Below are 17,741 nucleotides of genomic sequence, written 5' to 3'. Positions count from 1 at the left end.
GAGTATTTGTGGCATAGCCTGGTGCTTAAAAAATAATTTTTGCTCAAATGCTGGGATTGAGGCTGCAATTTAAAGTGGGGGTGGAGAGGGAGAACCCCAGCTTTTGTTGTTGCAGGGGAAAAAATGGCATCCTGGCAGACAATTACTAAAAATAAAACCTTACACTCACCCACCTTAATAGGCCTAGGAGACTAGTCATCTACAATAAATCCTTGCCTCTTCCTTGTCAGATCACTCGGAAGTGGCTTTTTCAAGCTTTGAACGGAGTGCTTTCAGTTTTCTTGCAGGCAAAGCGTTCAGCATCTCTTCCCATCCACCCCTACAGAATCCCAGGCTTGAAATCTTAGCTTCCCTCTCCTCCTAGTTCTCTGATTCAATCTGTCACCAAGTGGCCAAACATAGGCTAGAAGTTTCTACATGTAAGAGCAGTTCTGGATCAAACCACAGGCCCACCCAGTCAAACACAGTGACTAACCAGATGCCCAAGGGAAGCCCACAAGCCTGAGGACACAAGTGCAACACACACACAAGTCCCCTCCCTACTCCATCTAGGAAAACAAGAGGCACCGTGCAACACAAAGCATTTGATAGCAGTTGCATCCTCACCAAAAACCCCTGAGACAGATCAGAATGTTTAAGAACCAGAGAACCACAAGTCACCCGTCTAAGAGTTAACAGAGACATCTTTACTAAAATGACAAAATTCTGAAGAATCTTTTGAGTTAGCCGTTACCAAAATCACAAAGCAATCTGCATGAAAAAGCCATTTCTATCTACAGTGGGGGCTGAAAAATACTTACAAATCTAATTAGCCAGAATCAAAACTTTACGAGACAATATCTCCTCTGTCACCCCTTTAACCCACTTCCCTCCCCGGAGAGTCACCATAAACTGAATAATCTGAAGCAATTACTAGGCCACAACATCAAATTTTCAAGCTCATGGGTTGAGAGTAGGTCTCATAATATACCTAAAGAGGGATTTGCTCCCCGCCCCCCCCCAGCCCACGTGGGCTACCCGCGGAGAGGAAGCCTTCCCACGTTGAGCCTGGCATGGTGGTTTTCCTGGATCCGAGAAACCTGCACCAACAAGGCTCCGAAATTCATGGAATGGCTTGGGACCCAGGCTCCTAAATAAAGCACCTTCCCCATCTGAGACGCTACGATCAGCAGGTGAGCAACCTTGCAGGTGATGCCGCCACTGGGGGCTGCCCGGTTGGCAGGGCCTTCTCTTTGGTACCTCCCAGTTTGTGGAATGCCCTTAGACTTTCAAGAGGAATTTATAAACATTCCTCTTTATGAAGGCATTCAAGGGCTGCAAGGTACTGTTCCTGGCAACCTTGGCTGAGATAATGCGATTGCTAAACTGTTTTTAGAATGCACTGATATTGTGAGAGCTGGACCATAAAGAAGGCTGATTGCCAAAGAATGGATGCTTTTGAATTCTGCTGCTGGAGGAGACTCTTGAGAGTCCCATGGACTGCAAGAAGATCAAACCTCTCAATTCTGAAGGAAATTAGCCCTGAGTGCTGACTGGAAGGACAGATCCTGAAGCTGAGGCTCCAATACTTTGGCCACCTCATGAGAATAGAAGACTCCCTGGAAAAGACCCTGATGTGGAGGGCACAAGGATAAGGGGACGACAGAGGACGAGATGCCTGGACAGTGTTCTTGAAGCTGTTAACATGAGTTTGACCAAACTGCGGGAGGCAGTGGAAGACAGGAGTGCCTGGCGTGCTCTGGTCCATGGGGTCACAAAGAGGCGGACACGACTAAATGACTAAACAACAGCAACAATTGCCAACCTGGACTCCTTTGGGTGGAAGGGCGGAATATAACTTCACTAAATTAATAATAAGGCAAACACAAAAAGCGATTCATTTTTTTGCCTCAGACACCCACAAATATTGTGTGGATTGGGGCAGGATGGGGGAGGGGAGCTGCATGCCACGGGAGCAAGCCTCGCAGCCCTTCTCTGCAGGAGTTAAGATGTGCAGAGGGCTCAAGCCAACAGGAAATCTATGAGCCACCTTAAACTGGCGTTCACCACCACTCTGCATAACCAACAGTAACGTGTGGTTGAACATTTTATATATTTTTTCCACTGCTTGTTTTCCCACAGAAAAATCAGTTTCTTATGTTCATTAGCAACAGCGGATGGATGTCGATTACAAATAAAATATTAAGCAAACTTGGCAGCTCGCAACTTTGTTGCTTCATTTACTAAACACAAAGAAAACAAACGTGTTAAATTGGGTCATTCTAGGGCACTGAGACATCTCCCTTCACAAACTGGGAAATTTTCCCCGCCACTCGATTACCCAACTCGAATCACCCTAAGTTGCACAGGGAAAATTTTCCCAATTCAGAAATTTCCAGAAAGTCGACACCACTGGCCACTGGTTTCAATTGCTGCAAGACAAGCGCCTCTCCTAAAGTTCAGGCCTCAGAAAGGAGCTGTGCTCAGTCCCTTCTTCAGGCACAGATGCAAACAGCCTTGTGATTGGCAGCCAGTTACGAGCTCTCTGACTTGCCCAGGCCCGGTATATCAATAGTAGGAGGAGCCTGGCCTTCTATTCTCCCCTGGTCAACCGAGAAACACCCTCCTGCCTGCATGCAGCAAGTTGTCTGCAAAGATCCTGGATTAGACAACATCCACTCCTAGTTATGGCTGCCAGCTGACTTCCCCTCTGGAAAACAGAGCCAGCAACTCACGGATATGTTTACGTGAGTTCAGAAATTCTCCTCCTGCACGTATGGGGACTTCTGACAAACGCTTCCAAAGAATACCCCACCTCTCTTCCGAGCAATTATTTCCCATATTTCTCATACCCGGAATACCATTTATTTAATGGGAAGGGGGGAGGGGGAGAACAGAACCTGAAATGCACGTTTGTAGTTTTCTCAAGTTGCTCGCAGAACAACCAGCCAGGCTTTATCTTTGCAAATTCAGGGCAGTCCCAATTAATATTGCCCATTCTGTCCTCCCCAATTGCCCAGTCAGGGCACACGAACTGCATGTTTATCACAGCGGTAGTGGGTCTTCAGGGAGACTGCAACAGAGGAATGCCAGTATATTGTGACCTGCTTATCTATTGGCAGAGAGGCCTATAATCATAGAATTGTAGAGCTGGAAGGGACCACAAAGGTCATCTGGTCCAACCCCCCACAATGCAGGAATCTTCTGCCCAATATGGGGTTGGAACCCATAATCCTGAAATTAAGAGTCTCGTGCTCTACTGACTGAGCTATCCCTGCTCCAAACACACACAGCAGTGCCCTAGTGGCTGGCGATGTGGGTTTTCCAGAAAATGTTTTCCACTGCCTAATACAGATCAATATCTGATCTTGCATGTTTATTTGGCAAACAAAGCATACACACACACACACACACACACACACACACACACATATATGGATGCCGTGTTCATTTTGATTAAGGAAGGAAGGAAAAAAGAGCAATGAAATACCCAATAAAAATACAAGGGGGAAAAAGAGGTGTGGTTTAAATTATGGGCAAATTCAGAGATTTACTTGGAAATTCTCTCATTAGAATATTCGTAGATAATTTAAGGCATGGTAGCTGAACTGCCTATACTTCTAGGTGGTTGCTATTTTTAAAATGGAGGCACTGAACACAGGTGAGACGATAAACTCTGTACACTGTTTCAGGCATCACTTTTAAAACTCTCTCGGGATAAAATTTGACAGGTAATGAATCCCTACATATAACTTCTCAAGCAGTGTCAAGGGGCAAGCACCTAGGATGCACAGAGGTGACCAGTGGAGGACAGAGAGAGTGACTGCTCCATCCTTTGTCCATTTGGTTGCCATTCTAACTAGCCCACCAGCCTCTCAGGAGACTGATAAATAATTCCACAGCCTAGTGACAAGGCTGTGAGAACGTATAAATTCCAACTGCCAGGTCTGACCGATACCTGTTACAGATTCACAATTTTATGCAATAATTGAATGAAGTACTGTATTTCGAAAGAAAGGAAGATTTTTAGCGATAACAAAAGATTTCCTGCGGAAAATCCTCTGCCCAACATCACTGAGGTGGCTTCGTTTCTCAAGGAATATTCCTGTCCCTCTACATTCTAAAACTTCCAAAACTAAGGCAGCCTCAGGGGTTGGGAAAGAGGCTGGCAACACAGAGGCCAAGGACTGCTTAGAGGCTGCAGAATGACCCAACAGCGAAGACTCAAAAGGAAGTGCAGAACTGGGGAGCTAACCGGGCACAGTCTAGATGTTCTGGACCACGGTTCCCCTCACCCACGGGGTGTAGATGAACAGATCAAACCACATCCTGCACACACATCCCTAGGTCGCTCCAGATGAGCAACAGAAGCAGGAAAGAGGTATGGGGATTTAGAATGAATGACCATCATTATTTGGGGACTCCCTCCCCACAAGCCAATCCCACTAATCCAAGTGAACTAGCAGCAAATAAAATGGGGGTTCCCCTCCTCAATGCACAGTTTGTAGTTGGTTGCTCCAGTGGGCAGCACCAGTCCTCCATAAGGACATCCACGTAGACCACTGCTCTGCATGTGGTGAGTCAAGGCCTGATCTAAGGTGGGTTGGAGCAGCAGTACCACCACTGTTCAGATCTATGGTGTAAAATTAAAAAGTGTATCTCCAGGTGCATGTTTGAGCAAAAGGTGGCCTGAAAAGGTTGAAGACCACTGCCCTAAACGATGCTAGGATCAACATAACGGAGCCTGTGCTTTAGAAGAAGGGTCAGCAACCTTTTTCAGCCGTGGGCCGGTCCACCATTCCTCAGACCATGTGGTGGGCCAGACTATATTTTGGGAAAAAATAATGAACGAATTCCTATGCTCCACAAATAACCCAGAGATGCATTTTAAATAAAAGCACACATTCTGCTCATGTCAAAACACCAGGCAGGCCCCACAAATAACCCAGAGATGCCTTTTAAATCAAAGGACACATTCTACTCATGTGAAAACACGCTGATTCCCGGACCGTCCGTGGACTGGATTGAGAAGGTGATTGGGCCGCATCCGGCCCCCGGGGCCTTAGATTACCTACCCCTGCTTTAGAGCAAGCTCTGGGCAATGGCCCACCTAAGACAATACTTTTACCTGCTCAGATCCCCCCTAAAATCTTTCAAGTCAGCAATGGTGTTGGGGTGGAAGGTTTCCTGGTGTTTTATTTTCCTGAGGAAACATTTTTATTCCCTAAATTCATTAGCTACCATGAATGGATGCCAAATGCAAATACAATATTAAGCTGGTTAAAATAACCAAAACAAAACAAAACAAAACAAAAAAAACACACAACACTATTACTGAAATAAACATGCCAAATTGAACCACTCTCTCTAGGTAATCAGAAAAATTTCCAATGCAAATTACCCGAACCTGCAGCGCAAAATTTCCCAGAAAATTTCCGCAAAACTCATACCTCTGCAAGCCAATCTACATGAAAACTGCTAACCTCCAAAAAATGTTCAATAGCCAGCTTCTGCATGTCCACTACAAAGGTTTGTAGCCTGAAAGGGTCAGTTTTTGTAGAGTTTCTATATGTGGACACCTGGAGGGGTTTCTCATTCGCCCAGGTGACTGTGGAAGAAGTATAACATTAACCCCAAGTCTCAAAAGCTACACATCCCAGGATGATTCAGGATAACAGCCAGACACACCTCCAAATTAGCAACTGCCAGCCCTTTAAAAATATATATAAATATATATCTCCTAAAAATAAATCCCATATAGAAAAGATAATACTGTAATGGGGACATCAATCAAGAAGAGATAAACACATCATGACTTCTGAACAGCCAATGGCGCCAAAAAACAAAACAAAACAAAACAAAAAAAGTTTTTTTGAAATAGCTGCTATGGGGTAGGGGGCAGAATATCCCGGTAAAATAACTTTTGATTGCCAATGGCTACCAGCTACAGGGAACACCCTGCTACTTGCTTGGGGACTAGATTCTGGGAAGGAAAAAAAACTTTTGAAAGTTACCATGTAACCAAGGAGATGTCAGAGTTTCCTGCTTCAAAAGATGAGCACCCCTCTTCCACCAGCAGGTATAGTCGCAAGCAGAGCACAAGGAAACCTGAAGCTTTGAATTCTCAGTTTTCATACCAATGTATTTCTGAACACGTGAGGGAGCGCAAAAACATCTGAGTGTATAAATAATGGCACCCTTTCTTTTTTTTAAATAACCTGGACAAAAGCTTGGGATTTTCCAGCCTTAGTTGAGGCACCCAGGACCACATAAAGAAAACGATAGGTCAGTTGTAGACCAATTTCATGTTGGAAAGGCAGCAACTATAGTTCAAAAACCTGACTGCCAGAGCCTTATTGAGCTCCCACTATTTAGGTAGCTCAATGGACTCAAATTAGCTCCGCACTCTCTAAACGCATCTAAACACAGTTTGAGCCCCATAATTTCCTAGTTTGGCAGACTGGTGTGGTACTAGTCGGACGGTACAGCACAATTTTATTAGAAACTTTGCTTTGAGGGTCAAAGGTATCCTTGTAGCGAATCCAGATCAAGTTCCCCCAAATTTCTTATTAAGGCTATTCAGCCTGAAGATTGTGAAGCGCTGGAACATTTATGATTTTAATTTGCGTCACAGCAAAACTCCCAACGCTAGTTACTGCCAGGACTAAGTTATGAAAATCAACGTAAAAATAAGATTGTGCCCATGTACTGAGCCAAGTTATGACAACTATCCCCTGCACATTTATATGGGTTTAAGGAGATGGAGTACCTGGATACAAATCACTTAACTTTAGAAGTTAAGCAGGGACCCCCATTTTATTTTACCAGATTGTTTGAGTCCAACAACATCTGGAGTACACAATACTGGCTCCCTCTGAGCTAGAGGGTCAGAGGCAAGACTACCACAAGCTGCTTCCTTCGAAGGGTTATTTCAGGTTTAAAAATGGCTTGAGCGTTAAGCTGAGAGAAGGATTACAACTTTGTGAACCTAGAAAGCAAGCCCAGAAGAGGTCTACATCTCATCAAGCCACATTTCAACCAGCCCTTCACTCCTCAGGGTCCTATTTAGAGGCCAAAGAACTCTCAACTAGGAGGAGAGAATCGCCACCTCAAAACGAAGAGACGCTCAAGAGAAACACTCTGCTAGTTTAACCATATTCATAACTGCTTTCAGCCTGGGTTGGCACCTAAAGTTCGAAACCAACTCCTTAATTTTTTATTTTGCTGCAGCTTAAAAATGTTAAGGTTGTTTCTCTCTCATCTGAAGAGACAAGTTACTGTGTTACACTACATTTGGGAGGGGTAGCAGTGGGAGCAGAAAGTGGATGGAGGGCAGAAGGAATATTCTACAAGTATCTGAAGAAGTGTGCATGCACACGAAAGCTTATACCAAGAACTAACTTAGTTGGTCTTTAAGGTGCTACAGGAAAGAATTTTTTACTTATTCTACAAGAGGTGAGCATTTACAGGGCTGGTAGCCCGGAAAGGTGTGGGTTGCAGAGGTGGCACTACTAAACGCCTGGCACACAGGGAGGTGGGGCGGACACAAGGTGAGAGAGCTCCTTGGAGCATATAGTACAGGCTGAAAGTTGAGGTATGAGGTCGCTATGTGCCCAAAGAGGATGGGAAGATGTCAAAAAGGAAGAAGAGAGTCGTCAGAAAGGCTGGAAATGGAGGGGGGGGGGGAGAGAAGAAATATTCATGCCTTGGATTCTATGCCTTAGGGAGGAAGGCAAACATTCCACACACACAGATGGAGGCAATTATGGAAAGGGGGGGGGGGGGTTAGCAGGAAGGCGGATATCAGGAAGAAGAGCCACCATGGCAGTCTTTTGGCTAGGAAGCAGGATATAAATCCTAGGGAAAAATTCTGGAGAGACGTGATGAAAAGGGCCAAGAATGAAGTTGTTTGAGAGAGTGTGGTGTTCTTAACTGAGGCGGGGCCCTTACTTTCGATTCTATTTTGTTTCGTTTTTAAAAAATAATTTTAAAATGCAGCAATTCTGAGAAGGAAAGGAAGTCAGCTGTCAGGAAAGGGAGCCCCAACGAGAGTCTCCTTGGCTAGGGAGTGGAATATAAATCCCAGGAAGAGCTGCATTATATAATAGAACCGACTGCTTCTTAGAGTCTGCTCCTTTAGTCAGTAAGACTCACAAAGGGGCTTGCATTTTCTGACAGCGGAACCCTCCACCATGACAGTTCGACTTTCAGCGCTCTGGCTACCCCTCTGATAATTATTTTTGTTCCCAAAACTTCTATATCCTGCTTCGAAACAACCAGCAGTCTCCACCCCTATGAAGGGCGCCCCGAACCTCCCCCACTTCTTAGGTGACATCCAACCAAGTCAAACTCTGAACGGACCTACTAAATCAACAGGACTTCAGTGATGCAAGGCCACCAATTTCAACGCGTATGCTGTGACTATGAAATTACATTAGGTACCAACCCTTACTCCATGCACACATGCTCAAAATGGAACAGGATCAAGATGTTGCGGGACAACGACTACATGCTCTCTGCCCGCGCTGGCTGAGGTGGATTGCAGGTGGAGTTCACCTACATCTGGAGAGCCACAGATAGCACTGGGGTTCAAACAGGTCAGTTTACCCCACCAGCCACTTTTATTTTACCCCCAACTGACACCCAGTGCTCTGTGGCAACCAATCTTGCTCATTAAGGAGAGGTGGTCCTTAATGGGGATGAAGGGAGCAAGAGCTTTTGGGAGAAATAAAAAAAGCTAAGGAGTGTCATTTAAATAAATCTAAGAAAGTAATTCCTGTTGTCAATAATTCTGTCATTAATAAAATACCTATGTGGAATGCTAGCCAAGGACGACTGGGAATATGGGGTGGAGAGGGAGCTATCAGGAAGAGGAAGAGAAGCGGTAGGGTGAGAGCAGTATTCAAAATTAGCCAGTATTCAAAATTCACTTGCGACCAAGTGAAACTGCCTGGGCGCCTGAAATCTCCAAAATATGCCTGGGGATCATTGGATCTTGACTGTTTTCAAACACTCATACCCCATCCTGTTGAATTCTATCAGATATTTTATCTGCACAATCAGAACAAATTTCAGGAACCAAAATGCTTTTTCTGGGCAGCCTGAGCAGGAGCAGTGAACAACGTTATAATTAATTGTTGTCGCTTGTCTTCACTCCCCACCCCGCACCCCAATGCCCTGCTCACAGTTGTGTAGAATATTCATGCGTTATGAATGGTCCAAGTCACCATTAAGAAAAGGAAGTAGGAATAGGGCAATATATATGTGGACAGTCCCTGAATAAAGTGATTTTTCTTTAAGTTCTCCAAGCTCAAGGCTGTCCTCTGGACTAGCCAGATGTTTAACTGATAATCAATCACATTTGACAAATAAGACTTTAGAGCCACCTTGCCCCAAATGGCAACTATACATTCCGTTTTTGCAATTGTAACCTTAGTTTAAGGAGCCATTTGGCACCTAGCTTATATATATCTGAGTTTCTAACACTGGATGAGAGACTCCAATAAAGCCCACCTGTTACTCTGCATGTGGTGGGAAGACCCCAGAAAAGGGATATGAGTAGGTGCACTTGGGTGGTTGATTTACTCTTGAGAAGATGTGGGGACAAATTCCTGGTCTCCTCCTAACCTACCTCACAGCATTATTGTGAGGATAACAAAATGAGGGAGGGAGAAAGGTGGAAGGACAAAAGCCACAGACACCACCTTAAGCTCTTAGGGGATAATGTACACAAATGAGTAAATAAATTTAAATCTACTAGGAAGATTAGAAGGCAGGCTTATGTTTGGTTTCTTATTGAGGAGGCAATATAGAAGGAAAGTTATTTGTGTGTAAACAGTAGAAGAGATTCTGCCACATTCTCTTTCGACCTGACCTGCTCCACTGGGCTGTGGTTATGCTAAAAATAAGGGAGAGGGAAAGAGTGGAAGAGAAGAAAGGGACATACACATTTAAGCATACAAAGAGAAGGAGATTCTTATGTTTAGTTTGTCTTTAAAGGATTGATATGGAGAGGAAGTTCTTAGTTGGAAAAAAGTCTGCCTCTCTCTTTGTACCTGACAAGGTTGTTGCAAGGATTAAAAAAAAACAGCAGGAAGAGAAATATACCACACCCTGAGTTCCTTAGAAGAGAGAACAGGGAGATGATGTTTGAGACTGTAAGGCCCCATTTAAGGCACTAAGAGCTGCTAAGAGATACTTATTCCCCACAGCTACAATTCCCAGTTTCCTAGAAAGAGGGATTTACTGTTACACAACTCTGGAAATTGTAGCTCCGTGAAGGGAATACAGAGTCTCAGCACCTTTAACAAATTACAGTTCTCGTGATTCTTTTGGGGAAGTCATGACGGTTTAAAGTGGTAGGATAGAGCCTAATACTGTATACGTATATAGGTTGCCATGTTGCACACACCTGTAAATGTATGTGCATAACATTATAAGGACAAATAAGCAGCAATATATATTTTGTATACCCGTTCTGAAATTTTCTACAATCAAGCAGTATATTAATGTTTTAAAAAATAAAATAGCTAAGCAGCTGCAGTTGTATTACACACATAAAATAAACATATATACACATTCTTGTGTGTGTGTGTTATGTTTGAGTGTATGCACATAAACATATAGGGTATTGCCCATAACAGAATTGTATCCAACCATCTCCTACTCAGAACAGACCCACTGAAATGAATGGATCTAAGTTAGTCATGTCTATATACTCAAAGCAGAACTTAATTGGACACAACTGAAAGTTAAAGGCACACAGGGATAAACCTACATGAAAGTCAACGAGGAAATGAAATAGGGATGCATGCACTTACAACATGAGTTTCACCTAACAAGATACTATGCAAAGCAGATCCACTGCAGTTAATGGACCTCAGAAGAACTTAAAATTTCAGAAAGGATAGACTACTGGTGTGTTTTAAGTTTGGGTTTTAAAAATAGTAACAACAGGTTATATTTATGCCCTTTTATAAGAGTAGAACCACTGGTATCAATGGGCCTTAAACTCATTTAATTTAAATGGGCCTACTCAAAGTGCGAGTAACGTTGGATACAACCTATACTGTAAACTGAAAACCAAGGATGCTACTCAGGGGCTAAAAGAATGCTATATCAACTGAAATTAATAGGTTGCATACAACTAAGTTCTACTCAGAGTAGAGCTGTCAACGTCTATGGACCCAAGTCAGTAATGCACTTGAATTCTAAGTGATGCTAAGACATCTCAGGTTGAATCCAACTAAGTTCTACTCAAGAGTGAACCCACCGAAAATCAAAGGCCCCAGGTAAATCATGGATATTTCACAGACACAAGCAAATTTCAACGAGTCTACCAAGGATACAACTCAGAAGCTAATACTAAGGATGTAAACCCACTGATGTTAAATGGTTGAACCAAACTTGCATCCTTACTCAGAGCAGACCACTGAAGTCAATGGACCCATTAGCGGAGTCATTTATCTCCAATTAGTCTACTCAAATCAAGGCTAACATTGGACACAACCCATTAACTTCAATAGGCCACCATTCTTAGCATCCATTTATGGGCTGTATCCAACTTTAGTAACAACAAATCCATTAAAAATTATTTACATTACACAAAATGCACATAATTTCCTTAGGTCCAATGATTTCTCCAGCGGATCTACTCTTGAGCAGAACTTAATGCTAAGACATTATGGGTTGACTCTGAAGATCTATTAGAATGAAATGGGCACAACTGACTTGTGATTTCTTGACAGTTGGGCCTACTCACGAGTGAAACTTCGGCTTCAACCCAGGATGCCTTCGCATGAAGACATTAAGAGAGTGGACTCATTGGAATAAATGTACATGGTTTCCTTAAGACACACTGAGGTTTTTTTCTGGCGAGTCTACTCTTAAAACTTAGTTTGGATTCAACCTAGAGAGAGAGATGTTCTAATGTATTGGTTTTAATGCATCTCAGTGGGGTTTTTCGGTTGGTTGTAAGTTGCTTTAGGTTGTCCTGGCCAATTTAAAGTGAACAACAATTTAATAAATAATAATAAATCTATGTATGTATATGTATATAGCTGTGTGTGCCTGTGTATGTGTATCTATAGGTATGTGTGTGTACATATGTATACAGATGTATATGTTCACTCACTCTATGCACATATAGAATCTTAAAGAATTGGAAGGGACCCCAAGGGCCATCTAGTCCAACTCCCTGCAACGTGTGAATCTCCACTAAAGCATCCACGGCAGATAGCAAACGACGTTGAAGATGATGCCAAAGACTATTCATGTGCCCTTTTCTTCATCGGACCTAGAGCAGCGGTTTTTAATTTATTTTGTTCAATAACTCGTCTAATGAATTGTGATTATGCAGCAATTATTTTGTTCAATATATACATACACGTGTGTGCGCGCGGGCACATATTAAAAGGTTTTTAAAAAAGGCAAATGACCCTTGGGTGGTTAAGTCCGGTCAAAGGTGACTATGGGGATGCGGCGGTCCCTGTGAGATACCACATGGGGGACAGGTGTTGCAGTTGCATCTATGGGGTAGCTCAGACTCGGGGCCATGGGTTCAAGCCCCGCATTGGGCAAAAAGCACACATTCCTGCTTTGGGGGTGGTGGTGGTGTTGAACTAGATGATCCCCCTTGGTTCCCCCCAACACTACGATTCTATGATTTTAGTTTAGATAGAAAGATTTGTGTGTGTGTGTATACCTATAGCTATATATCTACATATGTATACACACACACACATATCTTTGCTCTATATGTGTGTGTGTACATATTTGTGTGTGTACTGGAAGAGAGCCTTCCAGTAGCGCCCACCCTCTGGAACGCCCTCCCATCAGATGTCAAGGAAACAAACAACTATCCAACTTTCAGAAGACATCCGAAGACAATCCTGTATCAGGATTTTTTTAAAAATGTTTAATACTTTACCATTTTTTATGTGTTGTAAGCCACCCAGAGTAGCTGGGGAAACCCAGCCAGATGGGCGGGGTGTAAAGAATAAAAATATTATTATTAATTATATATACATATGTACATATTTCTGTGTGTACATATATATATATGTGTGTGTGTGTGTGTGTGTATGCATGTGTATATGTGTGTATATATGTATACATTTTTGAGTGTACATATATATATACACATTTGTGTGCATATCTTTTTGTGTGTGTGTGTGTGTATATATATATATATATATATATACACACACACGGGGGGTGGAGTGGGGGAAGACATAAATATATGTGTGTGCATACATTTTCTGTGTGTACATATTTATGCGTGCATGTACATATCTCTGTCTATATGTATGGGTGGGGGTGGCATATATATGTGTGTGTTTACATTTTCTTGTGTGTGTGTTTACATATATATTACATGTGTGAATCCATATACTTTTTTTCTGTATACTGTACAATATATATACAAGCATGGGTGGGGTGGGCGAGGCATATCTATACCATGTATCTGTGTGTATACATTCTGTGTGTGTACACACACATATATGTATATATATATTAGTTTTGTGCGTGTGTGTATATATAAGCATGGGGGGTGGGCAAGGCATATCTATACCTATACCTGTATCTGTGTGTATACATTCTGTGTGTGTACACATGCATATTTGTATCTATATGTTAGTTTTGTGTATGTGTGTGTGCGTGTGTGTATATCTATATATCTATCTATCTATCTATATATATATATAAAGCATGGGTGGGCAAGGCGGACATTCAAAGGAGGCCCCGTGGAGGGTTTTTGGTTTCGGTTCGGTTCCTAACGGGCCGCGATATATATCTGTGTATATACATTGTGTGTGTGTGTGTACACATGCATATATGTATATATATATATTAGTTTTGTGCGTGTGTATATATAAGCATGGGGGGGTGGGCAAGGCATATCTATACCTATACCTGTATCTGTGTGTATACATTCTGTGTGTGTACACATGCATATTTGTATCTATATGTTAGTTTTGTGTATATGTGTGTGTGTATATATATATATATATACACACGCACATATATATAAATATATATAAAGCATGGGTGGGCAAGGCGGACATTCAAAGGAGGCCCCGTGGAGGGTTTTTGGTTTCGGTTCGGTTCCTATCTGTGTATATACATTGTGTGTGTGTACACATGCATATATGTATATATATATTAGTTTTGTGCGTGTGTATATAATATATAAGCATGGGGGGTGGGCAAGGCATATTTATACCTGTATCTGTATGTATACATTCTGTGTGTGTACACATGCATATTTGTATCTATATGTTAGTTTTGTGTAAATGTGTGTGTGTGTGTATATATATATATATATATATACACACATATATATAAATATATATAAAGCATTGGGGGTGGGCAAGGCGGACATTCAAAGGAGGCCCCGTGGAGGGTTTTTGGTTTCGGTTCGGTTCCTAACGGGCCGCGATATGTATCTGTGTATATACATTGTGTGTGCGTACACATGCATATATGTATATATATATATTAGTTTTGTGCGTGTGTATATAATATATAAGCATGGGGGGTGGGCAAGGCATATTTATACCTATACCTGTATATATACATTGTGTGTGTGTACACATGCATATATGTATATATATGTATATATATATATTAGTTTTGTGCGTGTATATATAATATATAAGCATGGGGGGTAGGCAAGGCATATTTATACCTATACCTGTATCTGTGTGTATACATTCTGTGTGTGTACACATGCATATATGTATATATATATATATATATATATATATATATATGAGATTTGTGCGTGTATATATAATATATAAGCATGGGGGGTAGGCAAGGCAAGGCGGACATTCAAAGGAGGCCCCGTGGAGGGTTTTATTGTCCCGGTTCGGTTCCTAACGGGCATCGATGGGGGGGTGGGGTGGATGTCGGGATGGGGAGCCCCCTCCCCCCCCCACTTCGGAGGGTGTGTGTGTCTCCGTCCGCGCCCGCCCCTCCCTCCCTCCCTCCGGACTGACCGAGCAAGAGGAGCTTGAGCTCCCGGCGGGCGTCGCGCTTGTCCCTCCGCAGCTGCTTCTCGATCTCGGCGTTGATGCGCTTCGACTCCTTCACCTCGTCGCTGAGGCAACAGGCCATCATGGACTCCAGCGTCATGGCTGCCGCCCACCCGCCCACCGGCGACGGCGGCGAACGGGAGGGAGAGGAGGCGGCGGCAGCGGCCTGGCTCCGTCAGCTTGGCCGGGCCTCCCTCGCTATTTTGACCGGGGCGGTTCTGTGTGGTTTTTCTCCCCCCGCCGCCGCCGCCGCCGCCGCCACCTCCTTCCTTCCTTCCTCCCTCTCCTCCTCCTCCTCCTCCTCAGCCCCAGCCGCCGCCGACCTAACTTGACGCGCCTCAACCCAACCTCAGCAACAAGCCGAGCGACGGGCGCCGCGGCCAATAGGAACGCCGCGCGGCGGCGTCTGGGAGCGCCCGATTGGACGCGCGCTTCGGCTCTGGCCTTCCCACCCACATCTCTCTCCTCGGGAGCCAATCGGCGGGCGAGCCCCCTCAGGCGAGAGGCGGGCTCCGGCGCGCGCGGCCGAGGCGAAGCGATTGGTCAAGCGGCCGCGCCCCGGCCAATGAGGTAATGGCGGAGGAGGGGCGGAGAAGGGTTGGGTTGTTGTTTTTTTTGCACGCCGACGTGCGTTGAAGGTTGGAAGGAAGGCCCCGCCCCCTTTTTTTCCCCCCCAAAGCAAGGTTGGTTGGTTGGTTAGATAAGAGATTGGGAGGGGGAAGGAAGCGAGGAACGGTTGGGGCGAGCGGGCCGGAGAGAGGCGCGCATGCGCGCTAGCGGGCAGGGCCGCGGAGAGTTATGGGTCGCTGGAGGACTTAACGGGGAAAAAGAGAGGGAAAGCCTAGAGAGGTCACTTTTTTTTTTTAACAAAACATTTATTTATTTTTAAAAAACCATTTTTTTGTTTTAAAAAATTATGGTGGAAGCTTAAACTCAGGGCAGTGGGAAGATTATGGGCCTCTGGAATCGCCTCATATAGGTTAGGCCTCAAGCATGGGAAGAGTTAAATGTGTTCCTGAGCATGTGCAGAGTATTTCTCCCCTTCACTTCTGAATTTTGGGAACCTCTGCCTTTCCCCCCATTTCCCCCCCCCCAATTTTTTTATTGGTTTTCACAAAATTATAAACAAACAAACACATAAAATAAACACAAATCATAACCTTATTAAAAATTACACTTATTAACATTGTTAAGTGACTTCCTCGCTTCCCCGTGGTTGAATTTCATTGCATGTCCTTTTAACGGTTTTCCAAATCACAGTTTAACTTGAACATTTACATCCTTAGATCTTTTCATTTTGAAATTAAACATATTAATTCATCACTTAAATAAAATCCTAAACCAATTAAGTATCTGCAAGCTGTTTCCAGTTAATTTGACTTAACATATTTAACTAAATAATCATTAAATTTTATCCAGTCTTCCTGATACTCCTCCTCCTTCTGGTTTGTTTGTTTGTTTGTTTATAATATTGTGAAAACTAATAAAAAAATTGGGGGGGGGGGGAAATAAATCTCTACAAATCCCTCTCACTAGTGAGCTTGGGCGATACTCTTATCAGCCCGGTTTACCTCGCAAGGGTGTTGTGAATATTTTAAAAAGAGGCAAGGGGGAACCATGTAGAAAGCAAAAAAAGACCTACGTTTGGAGAAGATTTGAAAACGGTTGTTGCATTTATGGGGGGAAATTGTGTACACCTGAAAACGTTGGCAGCGTTGAGATAAATTCAACAGTGTAAATAACTTCTGATGGATGCAATACAGTGGTACCTTGGTTCTCAAACACCTTGGTCCCCCAACGCCAGAACCCCAGAAGTAAGTGTTCCGGTTTTCGAACGTTTTTCGGAAGCCAAACGTCCGATGCGGCTGTCGGCTATTGTTTCCGGGGCGCCTGCACCAATCGGTTTTTGGTTTGCAAACAGTTCGGAAGTCAAACCGGAACGGATTAAGTTTGGCGCTTTTCTTTTTACTATTTCTTTTGCGTTTTTGTTTTTGAGGCTTTTTCGGTTCATTTGTTTTGAAATGTTAAATGATTGTAAAACTAGCGAAATGTATAAACATTAAAAACATTAATAAAATTTAAAGAGAAAGAAAAATTGTTGTTGTTTAGTCGTGTGCGCCTCTTCGTGACCCCCTGGACCAGAGCACGCCAGGCCCTCCTGTCTTCCCCTGCCTCCCGCAGTTTGGTCAAACTCATGCTGGTAGCTTCGAGAACACTGTCCAGCCATCTCATCCTCTGTCGTCCCCTTCTCCTTGTGCCCTCCATCTTTCCCAACATCAGGGTCTTTTCCAGGGAGTCTTTTCTTCTCATGAGGTGGCCAAAGTATTGGAGTCTCAGCTTCAGGATCTGTCCTTCCAGTGAGCACTCAGGGCTGATTTCCTTAAGAATGGATCGGTTTGATCTTCTTGCAATCCCTGGGACTCTCAAGAGTCTCCTCCAGCACCAGAATTCAAAAGCATCCGTTCTTCGGCGATCAGCCTTCTTTATGGTCCAGCTCTCACTTCCATACATCACTACTGGGAAAACCAGAGCTTTAACTATACGGACCTTTGTTGGCAAGGTGATGTCTCTGCTTTTTAAGATGCTGTCCAGGTTTGTCATTGCTTTCCTCCCAAGAAGCAGGCGTCTTTTAATTTCGTGCCTGCTGTCACCTTCTGTAGTGATCATGGAGCCCAAGAAAGTAAATCTCTCTCTGGACGTCCTAAGGAAAATATGGACATTCCA

The 17,741-nt window shown here is 43.6% G+C and overlaps 1 protein-coding gene across 1 annotated transcript in view; it reads right to left on the bottom strand.

Annotated features, from left to right (window-relative positions):
• Positions 1-15,312, bottom strand: part of LOC308467405 (guanine nucleotide-binding protein subunit alpha-11) — a 34,091-nt gene extending 18,779 nt beyond the window's left edge. Inside the window, exon 1 of the mRNA XM_080989124.1 lies at positions 14,982-15,312. Coding sequence (XP_080845250.1) covers positions 14,982-15,117 — 136 coding nt within the window. The 5' untranslated portion in view covers positions 15,118-15,312. The remainder of the gene's footprint in view (positions 1-14,981) is intronic.
• Positions 15,313-17,741: the final 2,429 nt, after the last annotated feature.

The sequence above is a fragment of the Podarcis pityusensis genome (genome assembly GCF_964106645.2).
Source record: "Podarcis pityusensis genome assembly, chromosome: 18".
Lineage (NCBI taxonomy): Eukaryota > Metazoa > Chordata > Lepidosauria > Squamata > Lacertidae > Podarcis > Podarcis pityusensis.
The sequence above is the reverse complement of the archived record's forward strand: the minus strand, read 5'-3'. Positions and strand labels throughout refer to the sequence as shown.